Source organism: Cheilinus undulatus, linkage group 11 (assembly GCF_018320785.1).
Source record: "Cheilinus undulatus linkage group 11, ASM1832078v1, whole genome shotgun sequence".
NCBI lineage: Eukaryota > Metazoa > Chordata > Actinopteri > Labriformes > Labridae > Cheilinus > Cheilinus undulatus.
In genome coordinates, this window is record NC_054875.1 from 15,149,607 (window position 1) to 15,171,129 (window position 21,523).

Genomic DNA, 21,523 nt, shown 5'->3' on the forward strand with positions numbered 1-21,523 from the left:
AAATGAGAAGGACAGGGGTGACCGCCCGGGGGGCTACAGCCAGACAATTAGGAAAAGGAGGAGGAGGACGAAGAAAGGGGCTGAAGCTGCAGGTCTGCGGGCGAGACAAGACTATCTCCCCTCAGGGGAACTCAGCCTCTTTTTGTTTAGAGAGGAAGACACAAGAACAAACCTCAGGAGAAAATAGGCCAGACAGACAGATGGACGGGGAGATGGAGGGATGGAGAGATAGTGGGAGGGAGGGGAGGAGACGGGGGGGGACGGTGAAAGTGAGAAACAAAGAAATCGAGAGACTCTCAGAGGGATCTGCAGCAGCCAGGTGGATTTGAGCAGAGCGGGCGGTGGGATGAGCACCTGATGAGCAGATAAGGAGACTGAAAGAAAAAAGAGGAGAGGATTTAGACAAAGGAAAGCAGCTTAGAATGAAGGATTATTGTTAGTATAAGATAGTGGCCAGGGAGAGAAGTTGTGGTTGAAAGATAAATGGGGAAAAGAAAAGAAGACAAAAGGGTGTTTCCTTTAACTGCAACATGATGAAAAAAGCTATGTACTTTACAGCTTCAAACTTCAGACTGCACTCCTTTCTGCTTCAACTTTAAAAACCATCAAACACTCACCTTAACTTACCTGTTCAGATTACAGACAGAAGCAGGTTGGCCTCATATATTCTGTGAAAAAATGTGAGCGAGTTTGTCCCCCCAGTTAAAAAATAATCAGTAAAATAAATCGAACTGACAGGAGGTGTGGAAGCTCGGTGGAACAAATCAGTCCTGATTTAAACTTGTCACGTAAGTAATAAGAGGAAAGTCTGAGCCGAGCCAAGCAGAGCTGTAAATAACTGCGACGTCTCCTTCAAAGTCTGAAAAGAAAAATGTTGTTCTGTGGGCGTCTTGCAAAGTTTAACTATGTTTTCTTAAGAAGCTGTATGTGCAGCGAGGTGCTGTGAAGAAAGAGACTGATAACTTTCAGGCGGAAGGAAGGGACTCTGAGTTTTCCCCTAAAGGGCTTAGCAAAGTTTGTGTAAAGTTAATGCAATAGTTTTTGAAAATGGCTATTTAAGATGCAGTGTGGCCTATTCATGGGGTGCATGTGATTAGATGGCCAAACTATTCAACATCAGGTCCTTCAGTGGTCAGTCACAATATTTCTTGTTGGTTAACTTCATTGTGAATATCTGTAATCAATTCAGGCCCATACTTCAGGTCAAATGTTCAATTTAAACTGTAACACGGCTGCCTGCCACTAGTTGCCATTGTAGCTCTGATGCGATTTCATATTGCTCTTTAACCAAAATACTGAAAGGAAAGTAATGGATAGTACCAACAGCATCTCGTAGGAGCACTAAAGCTTTTAGCAGTATTTTGATCAAGAAAATTGAGACAAAATTGTTTGAAGGCATTGTCATGTGAGATTCACAATTAACCCAAGCAGTAAGTGACAACTAAGAATGAGGATCAAAATATGGTGCCGACGTGATAACCAGTACCAACAAATGTGATACCTATTAGACCCAGTTACAACACAGATTTGGATAGTTCATATGGTTACCCCTGGCACTTTAATGAAAGGCAAGAAATAGTTATGGAGGAGGCAGAGGTGGGAGTGAGTGAGAAGATGATTCATTCTGTGGACCCCTGCCCTATAAAGACTAAGATTGAAAAAATGTAAACAACTATATTTTCAAACATCAAAAATCTTTATTTTTTTTGTTTTGTTTTACATTTTTGTTTGTTTGTTTTGTTTTACATTTTTTTAGATTTTGGTCTGCAAATGTTCTTAAATGTCTGTCTTTTCCAGGCAGCCTGTTTTTTGGTTTCAGTAGTTAATTTATTGCTACCTGATTACTATGCTCCATGCTAAATTTAGTGGGAACTAGTTTGCATCTGTGCTGTTAATGCAGGGTTTTCATAACTGCAGACTATCCTCCACCTTCAGCCTTTCCTGGCACTTGCATTGATCATTGCACTTGCTGAGGCTGTGTTAGTGTTTACTTCAGAGACTGAAATTCATTTCACTTCTTGTCAAAAAATTCACTGTGTTTGGTCCCTAGACTTTTTGTTTAGCCTCAATATGACCCCAGGGTCTACACAGCCATATGCTGTCATTAGCTTGTACATCTTTGCAGATTAAACGCTGTGACTAGTGAGCGTCATCAGGACCAGTGCAGTAAAATCCTAACTTGAATAGTCAACTCTATTGCATAGTCTCCATAGTCACTACAAGTCTATCCATTTTTCTACATGTCCAACAGAAGTTAGCAAAGCACATCACCTTTTTTTCAGGTTTTTCTCCTCTGAAGTCTTGTGGCGCCCCCCAGAGGAGGCTCACCTCACTATTTGAAATCACTGGGTTATGGAATCTGTGTGATCTATGTACACTCACTTTATTTCAGCCTAGCATTAATGTTTTTGAAATTGCTTTGCTGTCTAGAGTAATGGCTCGGGTCTGTTTGCATTTTCCTACTAAGGAAATAATCACATTTACTGACACATTTACTTTATTGTTCATCTCAGATGCAACACCAGTAGGTAGATTTTTCTATACATTGTTTTTCTTCACACAAAGAAGTTACACCGTTTTCCGTTTCTCATTCACACTTCTACTGGACTATGGATCTTTTACATATATTTCTGCAAATCATTTACAATACCCAGACAGCTTTTATTCTCCGGATGACTTTCAACACACTTTTTCTATCAAGAGTATTGATTCAGGCACCATTTAGGCGCTGGCATCATTTAAAATATGTATCAGCACAGATATCAGAAAAAAACCTCAGATGATACCCAACTCTAATGATGACATTTAAAGCAGGAATGTGTACATTTACCTGCAAAGAGGATTGAAGGTTGATGGCATTGTTTACCTGCTGCTGCCAGGATGCTGTCTTAAATTAATTCTCCTTTTGACCTTTTCCTAAGTGTATTTCTTAACACACAAAATGCAGTCATTATTTTAATTTAACTGGATCACTGGAACACTCTGTTTTACATGTACAGTTAACAGATATTTCTCTTTCCCTTTGCTTTTTTAATCTTTTTGTGTGTGTGTGTTTGTGCGAGCGTGTTGGGGTAGGTTTAGTCACATGAGCAGCATGTGCTATCGATGATAGCATCATCCACATGAACCAGGCTAAAATGTCATCTACTAAAATTAATTTCATAAAAGAGATTCATTCTGCCCTCAGGATAAATCATGTACTACCACTAGCACAACAAATTTCTGTCTTCAGCAGCAAAATAAATGGATTGCATTGAAACACAGATACTGCCTGACTTCTTTAATATGCATCACAGTTGTCTGAACTTTATAACCTGCAGATCAGAGAATGAAGCTGTTTCAATGAACGCCATGTATTACCTAATATTTTGAAAACGAGGGATTTTTCCCACCAGCTGCATCTGTATTCTGTTTAGTGCTAATTAGCAGTAGCAGCAGGCTAACCTGCTGAGTCCAGATGGTGAACATGGTAAGCATTATTTCTGCTGAACATCAGAATGGTCATTGTGAGTAGATAAAATGCTTATGTTAACATTTATCTCAAAGTATCACTATGCCTAAGTAGAGCCTCACAAAGCTGCTGGTGTGATGGAAACCTTAAACAGAGCCTCCTAAATCTCTACCAGAATCGGTGGCATTTACAGCTCAAGCCAAGAAAATAGTGTTTCTTTTCAGTTCACTGGAACTAAAAATGTTTAATTTTGAACAAAGGTCTTGCAGGAAAACACATTAAAGCTTCTTATTCAACTTGAGGTTGCTGAAACTAAATAACAACATGTTTTGATTTGCATGTTTTGTCTTGTTGCTGTGCATTAGGGCATCTGCTAAACATTTGAAACCTAGACATCCAAAGAACGTCACCACATTTCAGCCAAATGGATCTGGATTTAATCAACCCGTCTAGACTTCTTTTGACCTGCAAATGACCAAATCAGGGCTTACATGTTTCAGATGCACTTCTCTGAGGTCTGCATTCTTGTTTATGAAAAGTAAAAACCTCTTTCCTTGTTAGTATTTTTGTACCTCAGTGAGTAAAACTTCTGAAGATTTATTTACAATTCTAAGGCTCACTCATGTCCAGCAGGCAAACTTTATCAAAACTCTGTTGTCAACTTCACCAGATATGTCTCTGACATCGCTGTAGATGTTTTTTAGATGATTAGGGGTTGAGTACATATAAGGTGCTCTCAGAAATAGATTCTTATCAGTTTTTCACTCTGTTCACTGTCTGATCACCTGATAAACATGTTTCCACCAGCTTTACAATAAAATAACAGTCAGTCTTTAATCAGTGCTGAAATGGGTTCCACCAGTCTGGCTGTGGGACTGTAAAACTTTACAGCTTTAGATATAAATCTTCCTGTGCCCTTCTTTTGACTTCGACTCATCCCTTCTGCGAAGAAAAACTTTAGATAAAAGTGTGTCTCGTACCTCATCAGAGCAATAAAGCAAAACTGCATGAAAAAAATCTTAAAAAGAAGAAGGGGGGGTTTGTAGTGTGATAAAGGTTTTGATAAATGAAAGGAGATGAAACAGAAGGGGCATTCTTCAGGCAATGGGAGCAAGAAAAGAACTTAATAGAAATTAGACAAGCAAGACGGATGATATACAGTCAAAGTAAGATATGGTAGAGGACATGAGCAGAATCAGAGGGAGAAATAATTGCACAAACTAGACTTCTGCTTTTTTATTTTAAAGGGAGGGAGTGATGGTGAAGACAAATGACTAAAGAAAACTTAATAATGGAGTGATATATTAAATAAAGGGATGGAAGAAGGGAGGAATGATGAATGTCGCAGGCTGCAGACTACCCATAGTCCACAGCTCTGCCCTGGGGGGTTGATGATTGTGCTTGTGTCTGTATGTACAGTATATGTGTGTTTTCATGTGTATGCTTTGGCACCAGCAGTTTAAAACCGTGATGTGTGTACGGGTGGGTGTGTGCATGTGACTATACATTCCTTTATTTCTCTTTTTTAAGTAAACACTCAACTGTAATAGTCAGTGTGTGTGCCAGATATGTCTGCAGGAGTGTGGGTATATGTGTGTGGGGTTTGATGAGATGAGATTAGACTTCCTGCAGGGCTCCATGGAGGCCACCTGAAGCAGCAGGAACGACAGGAATGTGGGAGCACTGATATGCTTCGTTGTCTCCGTCACCACAACAACATCACTGCCTCAACGTGGGAGAGGAGAGGAGAGAGAAAAGTAAAGGAGAAGAAGGCCAGGAAGCTAGGAGAGAGGGATAGAAAAAAGCAGCCACATTTAGAGGGGATCCAAACCTTGAGTTCAAACCTTTTCAAACTTTATTGCAGCAAAGGTCGCCAAACTTTTGTATCTGATCATCAACTTGAGTACTTTTTGAGCGAAGTGTCTTCATAGAGATCCTCAGACTTTCTTGTCCAACCAAAGGAGCTAAGTCAAGTTGTGTATTTATAGATTATCACAGCACGCCACACAGAAAACAAAAGGCTCTGTTCTCTGCTGCAGTGATGTGATGATAAAAACATTCCCAACTCCTACCTGAGACAGGAGTGCAAAACAGAACACTTTTGATTTAGTGTGATTTAAATAAACATTGAAAAGTCTGGGCTTTGTCTGCTGCTGTGACAGCAGACAGCTACATTATACAAGGATTTGAAACACTAAAAATAGGGGACAAAAATGTGGAAAACTGGATATTATGTAGCAAACATGACAGAAATGACAAATGTTTCAACTGCATGCATCATTGCAAGGCTTCTAATAACAATAGCTTGACTCAAAATGCGAAGATTTGTCATAACTTAAGTTTCTATTTAGCTACACATTCTGAGTCCTGGACAATAAACAAAGTGACTGAGTAGAGTTGGTTACTGCTGAATTTGAGAAAATGGCAAAAGAACATATTCCATTATTCTAACAATCAAAACTGACTCTGAGTTAAGTTTTTAAAGTCTTTTCTCTGTTAGGCTTGACCCAAAGATAGCAGTCAGGTATTTATAATTAAACACAGGTTTCTATCTGTGCTGGTGGGGGCCATGTGCTGCCAACATGTAAAAACACTGAGATCCATCTATAAGTGTAAATTGGATGTAGACAGTTAAAATATTTTCACCTTTTTCGTAGCTTGGTTTGATTTGGGCCGAGCAAATATAGCGCACCTTGACATCAGGGCCACAATGCTACAACGATATGAAAACCTTGAGCAGTTAATCTAAATACAGTTTGTTGTTAGCTGATGTCACCACCTTCATTTAAAACTACCAGCCAGCTACATACTGTGTTTTTGTCCACTGAGTGGAAAATTCACCAAATATACCAGCAACTGTGACCTACAGGTCATTAAAAGCATCATAACAGAGGTACTTGTGACAGAAAACTGTAAAATTTATCCCCAAATTTGTCCCTCTGCTCTGGCCATAGTTCACTGAAGTTCAGGGGGCAGGCTAATTGCTGGAGTGCTTGTTTATGTTTTACTTGAACAAGGCACAGCAGGAACAATCATCTGACCTGCTAAAGGTGTGTTTTAATCCATATTTCACTAGTCTTTAGTCCTGGATAATTCAATAAAGCACACTGGGGCTTTGTCTCTCTCAAAGCAGAGACAGTTCAATCCCTCCTGTCTTTTAGTGTCAAAATACTAAAGTTTGGTAAAGTATCCGATGATAGACATGGTCTTTTCCTGCTAATTCTGTCACAATAAAAGTCAACAATATCATAATTGAAGACCTGTATTTTGAGGAGCAACATCAGGGAATGGAGTGTTTTCTGCAGCATCTTAACTTAGACTTCTCATAAATGGGAGAATTATAACTCCACATTAAACTTCACTTCAAATAAACTTTTAAAAATTCCTGAATTGTTAAATGCTGGATTAGAAAATGAAACTGACTTTTTTAGCTCTAATCTGGCCGTCATGACGTAAGTTTGTTTGTTTCCCTGGTTGCTAATAAAGAGAGCTGTAATCGGTAATACAGATGGATAATTCCTCCATTCATGTGTCCCCTGTTTTAAAATTTGTCTTGTGAGTGGTTGCAACTTTGGCGCATTCAGCCAACACAACACCTCATCCTAGAGCCCAGATATTACTACCTCCTTTTTCATGATTTTGAAGCTCAAATTTATAAACTCAGGGATGTTTTTCATCACTGAAATTTGGTCTGCTGGTCCATAACACAGTTGTCTACTACACAACAAACCTAAAATATGGATTTTTCTGTCACTTTTTTGCCTCTTTTCTGTCAATGTGTTTATTAGTATTTTTCAGCCAGAGGATGAAAACGTCGACCTTGGATGTTTTCATTTTACCTCAAATGTTTATTCTGGCCACCATGAAAAGGTTTTAATGATCCTGAGAGTTTCATCTTGTTCTGATCATTCGAATTCAAGAAAAATCAAGAACAACAGGGACAGTGATGACCTAACAGTTAGGTTGTACCTCACATGAGGCTATAGGAGACCAAGGACCCCCACAGTGCTTGAAGGTGGTTAGAGCATAGTTGAACACAGCCATGCAGATTCAAGAATAGTTGCATTCAGGCTTACGTTTTAAGGATTTTTTAAACAATACCTTGATTTTAGCATAAATCTCACCAAAAGACCATGCTTTATATAACTAACTTTATGCACATATATTTATGAAATTGGGTTAAGTATACAATTTGAAATCATTTAAAAATACTCTTAATTTTTTAGAAGCATCTGGCAAACCCCTCTCAATGTTTCATGACCCCCAAGGGGGTCTCGACCCCCAGGTTAAGAACCACTGCTCTAAGTGAGCGGTCTGATAGATATCATTTAAAGTAGTCAATTTGTTAATGTAATGGGGGGCTAGGGCCACTTTGGTTCCCACATTTTGCTCCCAGGGTTAAGCAAAATAGTCCTCATGCTTCCTATTAATCTTTCATTTGGTCAGTTAACGTGATTTTTGGCGAGGACTGGATGAGTGTTTGTCTTGGGAGAAAAGAAAAATAAATGAATATGGCAGCGCATGCTATGGATTCTGTCTGTAGACAAAGGCAGTAATCTAATAGTTTATGGTAAGTATGTTCATTTGTTCATAAATATTTTCTTTTGTTTTGACAAGCTCCCAACATAGAGACATAGAGAAACCACCTTGTGTGGATTATTTAAACAGCTTAAAATCTGTCTGACACTGTTTTTGAAGTGTTCTTTGCTCTGGAATAATGTTTACCTGATGCAGTGAAGAGAATCAATGGAAAGAAAATGTTAAATGGTTAATGGACCTGGGCATGTATAGTGCTTCTCTAGTTGACTACTCAGAGATCATTTTACACAGCAGGTAAAAATTACTCATTCACTCCATATTTGCATGCTGATGGAAAAAGATGCCATGTAAAGTGGCCCTAAGTATTAAATGGTTCCATTCATATGCACCCATACACCACTGACACAGCAGTGGGGGCAAATTGGTTTTAACCCTTTCTTTACCTCAACATTCTACTATCCTTGTTCTTAAGTAAAAAAAATACCCATTATCTTTCCAAAAGAAAACATATTTACTTAAATTTAAACCCAAAATCTATTTAGCATGAACAAAGGAACAGCAAATCATCTCAAACTTTGTAAATATTTGTGTTTATGCTCTTCACAGTGCTGAAAGACTACATTTAGTCATGGAAAGCCACTTGTTTTTGTTCTAACACTTCTGTGATAATCTTTTTTTATGTGAGGTATACTTGTATTTTAATTTTTTTTATAATTATGACAATAACTTGAAATAATGCATATTTGAAGACTTTTTTTTTTTCAAAAGACACTCATATAGTAAGTACAATGTGCAGATAGTTAAAGTGAAGATACTACATGTCTATACACTGCAATTTAGCGACAAAATACTACTTTAGTAAAACACTGCTCTCTGTTGCCACCAGTGGTTTAAACTGCAGCAAGCCTTTGATTTAACCCTTTGGTACAATTTTTTATAGTCACCACTATTTTTCAGTGAGTCAGTTGATTGATTTATTCCATTTGAAATTGTTGATCTTGTGCCACTTTCATTTCTTTTTTTTTGATGAGGAGTTGATAGATTAATTTATCAAAGCTACAACTCCACATCAAACAGTTGGTGAATGATGTATCAATACAAAAAATAGTGATCATTTTTAACAGATAAAACAGATGGAATGAGCCAAATATCTACACCTAATTACGCTGAACTGTAGGTGCAGCATGGATGTGAGAAAAGCCTTATCAAGCGCTGTGATACGCTGTGATTCATATGAAGAGTGAACACTGAGGCGTAATGTTAGTGTTTGTGACAGCAGGTGTTGTTCTCCTGTGGTGGACTCAGTGCTCAGCTCTCCTGCTGAGGCTGGTTATTAATGGCTACAGATTCATTACAGCCAGCCAGTCAGCCATGCTGCCAGCACGCCCGACGCTGTTAGTCACACAGTCACTGATTGATGCACACACACAAACATACCAGCACCAACCTGTACAGCCCTAATGAAAACTTCTCCAGGAGCTCAGACACTGTCAGGATTTTTACCAGCTTAACTAATGTTTTACATCCTCCCCCCTTCTTTCCCTCTTTGATGTCTCTTTCCTGTCCTTTTTCTTTCATTCCAGAGGACATTTTTATCCTCCACGGGAAAGACAAGAAGAACCCTCTCATCTACGGCCTGTTTACCACTTCAAGGTATGTTTCACTGTAAAACTGGGAATACACTTTAGGAACTTTAAAGGAAATTTTTATGCATCTTTTTTTAGTGCACAAAATGACAGCAATGTTATGGGTGGGGAAGATTGCAGTGTCTTAAATTCCCTCTTGATTGAGAGTTTTTTTTCTTGCATATATTCCTGCTAATATTTTATCAAATCTGGCAGACATATTTGGGCTCAACTGTTAAGCTACAATAAAATACAGGACAGCAAATACCTTTCCTGTCAGTGTCAAACAGAAGACAGAATCAAAATGACTTTAAAAGGTACTTTATTCAGGTTTCTGTCATCTTTCTCTGTATAGGAGAGTGGAAAAGTAAGCACAACCACCAACTTCTGGGTTGAGATCCTAAAAGCTTCATTGCTTTACTTGTAGATTTAATGTCAACGTCTGTCATAGTAAGGTGAAGCAACAAAATAGCACATTATATGAAAGTGGTACACGTGACTGCATAAGACATTTCAGGTTATTATGAGGCTGTAGCTGGTGATGAGCCATCTACAGTAGGGCTGAATGAGAAACCATTTATCAATCTTGACTGTGATGTAGGGCTGCACCGTGATGCAGGGGTTGGCTCTGTTGCTTCACAGCAAGAAGGTTCCTGATTTGCAGCCTTCAGGGCTTTTCTGTGCTTACATGGGTTCTCTCTGGGTACTTTGGCTTCTTCCAAGCTCCACAAATATGCTTGTTAGGTTAATTGGCGTTAGGTGTGAGTGTGAGCGTGCCTGGTTGTCTCTATATGTCAGCAAGTCCAGAGTGTACCCTGCCTCTCGCCCAGTGACAGCTGGGATGCGACCCCTAACAGGATAAGCAGTGTAGGAAATGGATGGCTGGGACTGTGATGTGCGCATGCAGAACAGCCTCACAACAGGACGTGTGATGCCATGTGACATAAAGCATGTCAGCCCATCTGATATCAGCATCAGTGGTTCAATGTTATCTTTATTATCCCTGTGAAGGGAAATTTGCATTGAAGTCAGCAGGTAAATGTACATTTATCAGAAAGAGAACTGATCAATGTGCCTGTGAGTCTTTTAAAACACTCATACTGCAGGCAACGCTAAAATTACATGCCAGATAGATTGATATATAAATAGCCATTGATAAATTTCAAACTCATCGTAGAGAGCTCCCATAGAGAACATTTTTTCTCCGGAATGGTAGAATGAAATGGAATGGTAGAATAGAATGGAAAGGATAATGGAATGGAATGGTAGAATGGAATGGAAAGTATAATGGAATGGATTGGTGGAATGAAATGGAATGGTAGAATGGAATGGAAAGGATAATGGAATGGAATGGTGGAATGAAATGGAATGGTAGAATGGAATTGAATGGAATGGTAGAATAGAATTGGCCCCTCTGGTGCGGCCTAAGCTTTTGTCCCTAATGGCATTTTTTCCCCCTTACATTACTTTTGCTTTTTTACTTTAAGTAGTTTTGAAACCAGTACTTTTATACTTTTACTTCAATAAAAAGCTTGAGTTGATACTTTAACTTCTACAGAAGTCTTTTTAAACCCTAGTATCTATACATCTACCTGAGTAATGAATGTGAATACTTTTGACACCTCTGGTTCTTAAGTACACCATGGAAAACAACCAGAAGGGCAACCAGGAGAAGTTTGTGGTAGTTTTCTGTAATCTTCTTCTCTCTTTTACAGCACTACTTACAGGCTTGGCATATATACTATAGCGTTTTCAGTCATTTTCAGTGGTTCTATGCTTACGTGGACATTTCCTGAAACAATCCCGTATTTACGGAAAACTTTTTCAAAATGAAAAAGAAATATATTGTTTTCATCTCCGTGTGGGTGAGACCTTAAAGACCAAAATAAGAGGGAAATACATTTGTTTAAGTGAAAATTTAATTAATATAAATGAGCAGTATTTATCCAGTGCAGTTTACTTTTTATTTTATTAACATAAATCACGGATAAAAAAAGTAATGCACCAGTTTTTCAGTGAAGCACTAATTCAGAGATAAACACCTATTTAAATATCTGTATGTAAATATATTATACTTCCATAAAACAAGAAACTTGAAAGAGCTCATCTTCTATGAAGTTAAAGTGAAGCTTTATAAAGGTATCATAATGATGATGAAACATATAATGGAACAGATGCATGCTTTCATATGAAGATTAACAATGAAAGATATTATTGATTGTACATCAGGGATGCTTCAGCTGGGACGTGAATACTTTTTTCACATTCACAATCTGAGTGTTACACTCAGACAGCAAGATTTTCTGTCACTCTGGTTGTTGAATAAAATATATATATTCTTAAATAATAATAGCAACTTCATTTCATAAAAAACTTTTCAGAACAGAGTTGCAGAGTGCCTTGCAGGACCAGCTTTCTGTTTAAAATGAGTGAGTGCGTGTGAGCCTATATCATCGCAACCTTATTAACAATACTATAACTGGAAAAGTTTGTGTGTGAGGTCTGGAAAATTGAAGTTATTATGTTTGTCTTCTATCAAGACTTCTCATTTAAAAAGCTCAATTATATTTTGTAACTTCTTGATGATATTCTAGCATGTGCCATTTCTTTAAAAAATTACATTCAGAGATAAGAGCAACTTTAAAATTACCAATCTGAAACAACCATGAAGGAAAACAAATCAAACACATACCAGAGAAAAAAATAACAAAACAATGACAAAACATGGACAGTGTGACACAGCTCAGAAGTGTCTGACTATACTCCCATGATGTTTTTTGTTTGTATCTTCAAAATGGTAATTGGTTGTAAGTTGGTTTGAGACAGTCATAACAGAGTGGAGAAGAAAAGCCCTTTCCTGTTTCCTTAGAGACAGGGCAGTGTCACAAATAAGTCAGAGTACATGACATAAGGCAGACAGACACTTTAAAACTGACAGGCAACAGATGGATGGAAAAGTGGCTGACACTTAAAACAGCTCTCATCTTAGCCCCAAAGAAAACGGAAGAGCTGAACACGTACTGACACCAACACTGAAAAATAGTTTTGCCAGAAAACACAGGGTGAAAATGAAATGAATAAAATTCTGAGAAAATAAGCAACAAAAAGCCTGTTTGTAATTCTCTTCCAACATTCTGCAGGCAGCACATGTTCTGAGAATAACTCAGTTTCAGAGGCAGACGCCAGAGCTCTACAGTAGCAGCAAAAGTATGACAACATTTGGCAGTGCATAGCAGGGAGTTGGTCTGTTTCTGGGTTTTGGAAAGTGTCTGGAATCTCAGCAGGGATCGGATGGAAATCCAAAGCATCACCCAGGGTGGGGTCTAACCGCAGCGCTGCAGAGTGCAGAAATGTCATCCCATGTGAATGGAAACTTGTCTTTCTACTTCAGTCATGGTTGCACACAGAAGTTTTTTGTTCATGTGTTTATTTATTGGCTTTGTCAGTCTGACTTGCTTTGTATTTATTTGTTTGCATTCAAAGTCTGAAACATCAGAGCCTAAGGTATTAAACCATCACAATGCATTTAGATCATCTGTCAGAATGTGTGCTAAGATTTAAAAAAATATTCACCTCAAGGAAATATGACAGTTTATATGAAGGCATGTTGATGGTGAAACCAAGTCCAGTTGACTTTTGGATCAACCTGGAATAACCACCATCTGGCTAACTGAATACTTCCCCTTCTTTCACTTGCCATAGTTTGTTTTTAAAAAACATCAGGCTTTATTAGTTAAGTTTTAGGCCTTTAATCTTACCTTATCAGAAAAAATACTAGAAAAGTTGAGAGAAAGAGGATCCGAAATACCTTTCCCATCAGTGTCTAGCAGAAGCAAGAGTCAAACTAACTTTAAAGGATGTTTTTGCAGCTCTTTCATATTGGAACATCCCAGAAGTCCGCAGTGAGTTTTGCGAGAGATGCAAGAGACTAAACATTCTGCACATGTCAGCCATCTGACCTGAAAGAGACCACCATGATACATCACCACACAGTCTTTCTTTTTGTACTGTTTCTAGCAGCTCAGCCAATCAGCCTGCTGGAATCTTTAACTTCGACACACATAACCACAACCTTCACCATGATCTTAGCTGCTCTTAGCCTAGAGGATGTGCTGTGTTGTGGTGGAGACTGATGTGCTGTGAGCTGCAGAGTATTAATCCAGGCTGGACTTAAGTTTGGAGCACATTCAGTGAATGTAAACTGCTTCAAGCTGAAAAACCACAATGACTCATTGCTCTTTATACAGTTCCTACAGTTCATTACTTTCTTGTTTAACTCACTGCTTTAAGACCATTGCAACTCATCAAATGAAATCATGAAGATGGGCTTAACATATGTTTTATTCATGAGCACTAAAGGCATTAGGGATGGAAAGATTTTATAAATCTGTTGTGAATGACATTTCACCCTCTGTCTGTCTTTGTTTCTTTCAGTGATATCCTGAATGGTTCAGCGGTGTGTGTTTACCGAATGGAGGACGTGGTTCGAGCTTTTAAGGGAAACTTCCTGCATAAGGAGGGACCTCAGTATAAGTGGGCAGAGTTCACAGGCAAGGTTCCCTACCCACGACCAGGAACTGTAAGTAAATACTTAAACCCACCTTCATAAACTAGTGAGTTGACTACTATAGCAAAATAAAATACCTTATGTAAATTCTGGTGGTGTCAGCATTCCTATCCTTTGACTTTTTTTTCCTTGTATTTCTCTCCTCAGTGTCCCAGCAGTACATATGGAAGTTACAGCTCGACCAGAGAATATCCCGATGACGTCATCTTCTTCAGCAGGACTCATCCACTGCTGCAGGTTCAGCTGGTTTCACTTTATGAAATTGATCCAGTCTAATTAAATTAACAGTGGCCTCCTTTACACTGGGGTCAAGACAATGTTCTATTTTTGTCTTCATTCCTTAGTAAGATTAAGATATTCATTTATTTAACAGTCCCTTCAAAAGAACACCACTCCAACACTGAAACATATTACTGTAATGAATAACAAGCACTTTATATCAGCCCAATGTATAAATCATTTTCTGTTTTTAAATGAAAATAAAACTTGAATGTCATTCTGTTTTAGGAAAATGTGCTGCCACTGGGTGAGCGCCCCCTCCTGGTAAGAGTAGGTGTACACTACAAGTTCAGTAAACTGCTGGTGGACAGGGTGGAGGCTGTGGATGGAACCTACGACGTCCTTTTTATCGGCACAGGTAGAGAACATGCAGAAGGAATTTTCTTTTGGCTAACAGCCAGGCAGTCCAAACGCGAGCCAAACGCAGGCCAACCGCAGGCTATGGTCCATTTTTAATTGGCTTTTCAACTCACAGGTCACTAAAAGTTTTCATTTCATTTCTATCTCTGCAGACTCGGGTCTGGTGCTGAAGGCCATCCATCTGCCCAGAGAACAAGGCCAGAGTCAGGAGGTCACTCTGGAACAACTGCAGGTCTTTCAGGTAAAACAGCAACAAAAGCAACGTGACAGCAGCTCAGTGCTGAAGTCAGGGGCTTTGTTACTCTGCATTCTGTAGCTAATGGTGATGTGTTCCAGATTTTAAATGTATTATCCCTGCCTTTTCTTTATTTACCACACATTGTTGTCCTGACATTTCCCTTAGGTCTTAAAATGTAACATCGGACTCTTCAAACTAGGTCAAACAATAGCTTAACTGAGTTAAGGAAATGCAGCATAGAGTTTCAGTCTTCACTTTTATCTGCAGTGCAATGCAAAAAAGAATCAATTCAATCATGATTTAAACCAATCATAGCTTAACCATCATAAATAGTGTACATAATGCAAAATTCTCTTAATAAAAAAAAAAACACCTTTAAATATACGTGCACAGATGTAACAGCTTAATCCAGGTTTAATCCAGGTTTAATCCAGCGTGATAACTCCTCTCATCATATTGTACATTTTCAGCTATAAACTGACATATAGTATGTATGGTATGCCATCACACATGATACTAATTTACTTTTTTCCTAACATGTTATGGTTTTTAGATTCTAAACACATTTTCAGAAATACTCCAGCTGCACATAGTTATAAGAAAGACAACAAAAGTTCAGCCAAATATTAATGTTCACAGGAGGCTCCAGCCCTCTGTGTTCACCCTGACTGATGTGGGGATTTCTTTGTCTGAAAATGGTCACAGCATGAGGTTATTTTTCAGCTCTTAATGTAAAATACGGGCTCTTAGAGACATCTTTGTGATTTTGATGGAAAGTGTTTGATTACCAGACTATGAGATCAGGTCTATCAATTATAGCTGTTTAAAATTGTTGTGGTTTGTAGACACATGCGGGGATTTTTAAACAAATTCCTGATCTTCTTACATTTCCCTTCTATCTATTTAGCGTTGTCATTTTGTGCTGTTTGAGTTTCTCATTTTTCTCTCTTCTCCTTACAGCACAAATCACCTGTGACAGCCATGACACTCTCAAAGAAAAAGGTAACAGATGAGCGACGGAGACAGAAACTTGCAAACTTCTAAACTCCTCTACACTCACATAGACACAATCAGGAGCATGCACGACTTTGCACTTATCACTCATTTCTCTACCTTGTATCTCCAAGGACAGCTTCATCACTAGTTGCTATGGTTACCGTACCTCACTCAGAGCAATAATGATGAGATACCAAACACACACACTTAAAACAGAGAGACAGAGAGAGAATTATACTCTGCATTATTAAAATAGTTTGGGTTTTATGAAAAAAAGCATAAGCTTGCCCACAAAACAGGACACAAAGACATAAACACATCAATATTATATAAAGTAAGCATCTCCATGTTTCTGTAGCTCTTCTTCTCTCCCTCTATCTCACAAACATATGCACACACACATGCACGCACACACCCCTAGCTGTGGAATGACTGTGGTGTGGCTGTTGATTGTCAATGTGTCTTTCTGTTTATAAGAGCAAACTGATTGCTCTATTTCTCTCTTGGCCCTCCCTCATTATTTTCCTTCTCTTTCTCTTTTCTCCTCCTTTTCCATTCCAACTCTATTTCTGTATTCATCCCCCACTCTCTTCTCCTCGTCCTCCAGCAGTGGTTGTTTGTGGGCTCCAGAGAGGGCGTGTCCCAACTGGCTCTGTACCAGTGTGAGCTGTACGGCCAGGCATGTGCTGAGTGCTGCCTGGCCAGAGATCCCTACTGCACCTGGGACGGGCATGCCTGCAGCCCCTTCATGCCCACCGTGCGAAGGTAGGTGGAAGGTTACATCTGTAAACAAATCTAATGTGATTTTGTTGGATGTCCATCACAAATTTAATATTTCTTTTACTGAAATGAATTGACAAAGAAAAAAACACATGGAACCAATTACTTAAATCAGATTTCAACCTGATGTGATGATGATAGTTTGAAATATGGTTCAAATTACACTATATGTCATTCTGATTGAATTGTATGCATTTTTTCCACTTAACCAACAACTTGTTCCATTACTAAGAATGACGAATAACATGTTTTGAAGTTTGCCAGCACTGATGCTGTAGTTGAGGCCCAGCTCTGTCCTCTGGTGCTGCTATAAAATCGGACAACATCTCTACTCTTAAACACACAACATCAGGGAGGGTTAGAGTCAGGATCAGGAGCATTTTTGTGCAAACTGATGTCAAACGAAACAGCAGTGTTTACCCTACTTTAAGATCAAGCTAACTTGAGAATATTGCAGCTAAACCTTGCAAATTAGAGCTTTTAATTACCTCTTAAATGCTAAACTAAAAAAATACTGCATTGTGGAAATAAGTTATAGTAACTGAAGTGCGATACAACAGGGAGCAAAATGTTAGACCAGGTTTGAGAATGTGTCAGGTCCCTCTTTATTTGAATGGGTTTGCATAGGACTGGCATTAACATGAAGGAGGCTTTATGAATGTTGCCAACAAGTGTTATCTGGTCAAATTATTGTTGAGGTTCACTTAATGACTTATTTTTATCGCTTTAGTCATGTACTTATTAATTAAAATAATTTTCTTTTTTAAAAGTAATCCAAATAATGGTACTAAAAGCAATCAAAACTCAGTATGCATGGAGCAGAACAGCCTAGATTTACACAAAAAGAGCGATGCCTGCAGGCTAGTTCAGGGAGACAACTGGAGCAATACTGATTTCACAGCTGACATGCATCATTATCCAATTACCTGACAAACTCCTTCCCAACTGGCTGTGTACTTAAGCTGTAAGACTGAGTTTGAGTTTTTGGTTTCAGTGGCAGTGTTTAGAAATTAATTCTTGCGGGCTCTCAGTTTTGAACGATTCTTGCTACTGGCCTTTAATCTGTAGCCGGGCATACACTGTGAGCCTTCAAGCCTATTCTAACCTGATGTTTTTTGAGTTTGAGGTGTGAAGTTTGTGAGGACACAACAGCCGACCTCGACTTAATTAGCTACTCATGACGTGGATGAATTTCTCTTTATCCAACATCTTTATTTATTATTATAGCACAGAATTTAACAAGGGTTACAAACAGTGCATAGGTCATAACAACATTCTGTGTAATAAAATCCACCCACTATATTGTCTAAAACCCATCCAGACAGTAAATAGACTACATCAGGTCTGTACAGAACAGACCTAAATAACAACACAATATGAGAAAAATACAATAAACAAATAATGATGAAAAAAAAAAATAGATAAATAAATAAGTAAGTAACTAAGAATAGAGCGCAATACCTGAATGACTAGATGTGGATGAATTTCTGACTTAGACACTTGCTGAGCCACGAGCAGATTCAGAAACATCAGGGCATTTTTCCTCTATAAACTTCTCTGAGCTGATCATCAGATGATCCATTAGGGACAGAGAGAGAGCTACATGAGGACAAACTCAAATCTCAACAGGTAAAAGTCCAAAAACTTCTCAAAGTTTTATCAACTCCTTTCCCCAATCGATGTCATCCACAGTCACTAATGCTGGACCTGCTGAAAGCCACATTAATTCACCACTGGATTAACATGTCTTTATGACACAACAAAAACTGTCAAAACAAAGAAGGAAAGACGGGAGTTAAAGCTGGGATGTTCCTGGCTTATCTAATTGTTTTTATATTGTCATAAAGCAAAAATTAAACTGACTGAAGCTCAGACTGACAGTGAAGCAGGCTGCTCTTATCTCACTCTCTCCCTCTCTCTTTCTCTCTACTTCTCTCTCTCCACGATCAATGAACACATAATCTCCAGCATTTTATTCAAGATAAGAAGGGAAATGGTTTAAACTTCAGATATTAATTGGCCCAAACAAAGTTGTAATCCTTGTGCTGACCCTGGTCCATCCTAATTTCACTCATCAGTGTGAGAACTCACGCTGTAAGCGACAATTCGGACCACAGTATGAGAACATAAATTTCGGATTTTGGTCGTGTGTCATCAGTGTTTCAGTGGATCAGTGAATGCTGAGATTAGACCACAGAGTAGAAGGAATTCAGTCCGAGCAGAGACAGGGACAAAAACATATCCCCCCCCGGCTATAAAAATGTATCATCAGAGGGGGGGAAATCTGAACCAGAAGAGGGGAACTTGTTCATTACTCTGTAATAAAACTATCTGACTGTCATGATATTGAGTAACATCTTAATAACTAGTCCAAAGTGTCCCACTCTACCGGAGGTCAGGAACATATTTATTACACTTTTATAATGATCCAGTGACAGCCAATTTTAAGGCAATCACATCAGACAGGTTAGTGTAATGTTAATAGATCAAGCTAAATAGTTTAGTTTGATGCACAGGTCTGCTATGACATGTTAATGTCAAGTTGTCATGACAAAGACTTCCCAAAAAAAGGCAAAGGTGACATAATTGACCAAATGACGCTCCATGGCAACATTCATAAAGCCTCCTCCAAGATAGTGACTGTTGTCATGTCATGATTATGACAGTCTTAACCATACTTTTTCAAATAAAGTGTTGCCCTGTGTCTGTGTTGTATTACTCTAAAACTACGACACACACATCATTCAAGACTGACAGCCTGCGTTTGTTAATTTCTAATCACTGTCACTGAAACCACAAACTTAATTAGCAATCATTTCAACCCTGATGCACATGTGTAGACACATGTAACCAGTTAGATCATACAGGGATTAACACGAGGGACCTCCAAGTACTGTCCTGAGTGGCGTATCTAGCTCTATAGTTCTGTCAGACAGCACACATCTGTTATTGTAGCAGCAGAACATTGTTTGGTGTCTGGGTTGCATCCTCATCACTCCTTGCAGATTTATTTTACATGCTGAATCTAAAGAGTGATGAGATACTGTATTAACCCCTTGGGAGCCCTCCAGGTGGTATGTGGGTTGACAGCAGGAGTGCAGTACTGTTTCAGGGCAGAACTGGCAATGGCAGAGCAGAGGGAGAGACCAGCAGTCTTACAGCTTAAGTACACAGCCAGTTGGGAGGAAGTTTGTCAGGTGATTGGATAATGATGCATGTCAGGTGTGAAATCAGTATTGCTCCAGTTGTCTCCCTGAACTAGCCTGCAGGCATCCTTCTTTTTGTGTAAATCTAGGCTGTTCTGCTCCATGCATACTGAGTTTTGATTGCTTTTAGTACCATTGTTTTGAACATTTAAAAAATAAGTAGTGTAATTATAAATAAATGACTGAAATTTAAAAAAAACGTTATTAAGAGAACCTCAACAATAAATTCAGCAAATATATCCAACATAAGTTTAACAGTAAATGTTTGAAAAGGAGTAGGATGAAGTTTATGCTTCCAGTACTTTATCCCGGCCCTTACGATTCAGGAAGTGTTAAAATGTAATTTTTAATTAAAGTGTGTATAAAAAATATGAAATAAAGCTCTTGTGGTAATGTATACTTTATGTTGTATGCGTGTCATCTTTAGTTCACTGGAGAATAAGGAGATTTCATCTCTCAACAACAGTTATGTTCATGGTTTTAGTAGGTTATGAATGAAAAAAAACATCACTAATAGTGCTTTGATACTGAGCATGTTTAGCACAGACATGTGCCACTGGTAGTGGAAAGATCTACAGCAGTTATTTGGTGTTTATGTGTAAAGTTCAAGCAAAGTATCATTTAAGAAGAGGGCATATACTATGGGATGTAGCGTTTGCTTTTGCAAAAGATATAAGATGTATGTTCTTTGATTAATATGTGATTTTCAGCAAATTTCAAGAATTGTTTATTCAACAGAGACAATTTGTAACATGGTGTATGAATGACCACTTCAGACCTGCTGAGTAACCAATAGGTTGTAATTCTTTCCTCACAGTAATTTGATGTGTTTTCCTTCGCAGGAGGAACGCTCGCCACTTAGGAGAAGATGAAGATCCACTGACTCAGTGCGTCAGACAGGGAGGTAGGATGCTAAGTATGGCTTTCTTGAGTCTTACTTTAAAATGCCTTACCTACACTGAATTTTATTTTGAATAACCATTTTATTGCATTAATGTTTTATATATGAAGATTTATTCAATTTGCATGTCTATATACAGTTTTTTTCATCTTTGAGAGCTTCACTATCTTGTATGTGTATGGATTATGCATTGTGCATTTTTGTTTCATACATTCATGAAACTAAATGATACAGAACAATACGATACTCTTTATTGTCCCATTGGTGACATATATTTCCAAGTGGTGCACACACCTAAGGCGGGCTCAGACTGGTTTAGATTAAACTATATTTAATGAAAACAAAGAACAATGACCAGATATCTGACCAGTCTTTCTTTTTTTCTTAATGCCATTCAGCTGGTCTACAGGTGGAGGCGGAGCAGAGGGTGATGATGGTTGTTGAGGGCAACAGCACTTACCTGGAGTGCCTGCCTCGATCCAGACATGCTGCTGTTACCTGGTACAAACAGGCTGGAGAGAACAGTCCAGAACTTAACCAGGTACACAGAATATAAAATCTGTATTCAACTTTCAGTTTGA

The 21,523-nt window shown here is 38.5% G+C and overlaps 1 protein-coding gene across 2 annotated transcripts in view; it reads left to right on the forward strand.

The window, feature by feature from the left end:
- sema3h (sema domain, immunoglobulin domain (Ig), short basic domain, secreted, (semaphorin) 3H) overlaps nucleotides 1–21,523 on the forward strand; it is an 86,946-nt gene that overhangs the window by 57,941 nt on the left and 7,482 nt on the right. Inside the window, exons 9-17 of one of the 2 annotated variants that reach the window (XM_041798307.1) lie at nucleotides 9,574–9,643; nucleotides 14,050–14,194; nucleotides 14,330–14,419; nucleotides 14,690–14,819; nucleotides 14,974–15,062; nucleotides 16,020–16,061; nucleotides 16,663–16,820; nucleotides 20,884–20,945; nucleotides 21,341–21,483. In XM_041798307.1, coding sequence (XP_041654241.1) covers nucleotides 9,574–9,643; nucleotides 14,050–14,194; nucleotides 14,330–14,419; nucleotides 14,690–14,819; nucleotides 14,974–15,062; nucleotides 16,020–16,061; nucleotides 16,663–16,820; nucleotides 20,884–20,945; nucleotides 21,341–21,483 — 929 coding nt within the window. The remainder of the gene's footprint in view (nucleotides 1–9,573; nucleotides 9,644–14,049; nucleotides 14,195–14,329; nucleotides 14,420–14,689; nucleotides 14,820–14,973; nucleotides 15,063–16,019; nucleotides 16,062–16,662; nucleotides 16,821–20,883; nucleotides 20,946–21,340; nucleotides 21,484–21,523) is intronic. The other variant, XM_041798308.1, reaches the window with a different exon arrangement.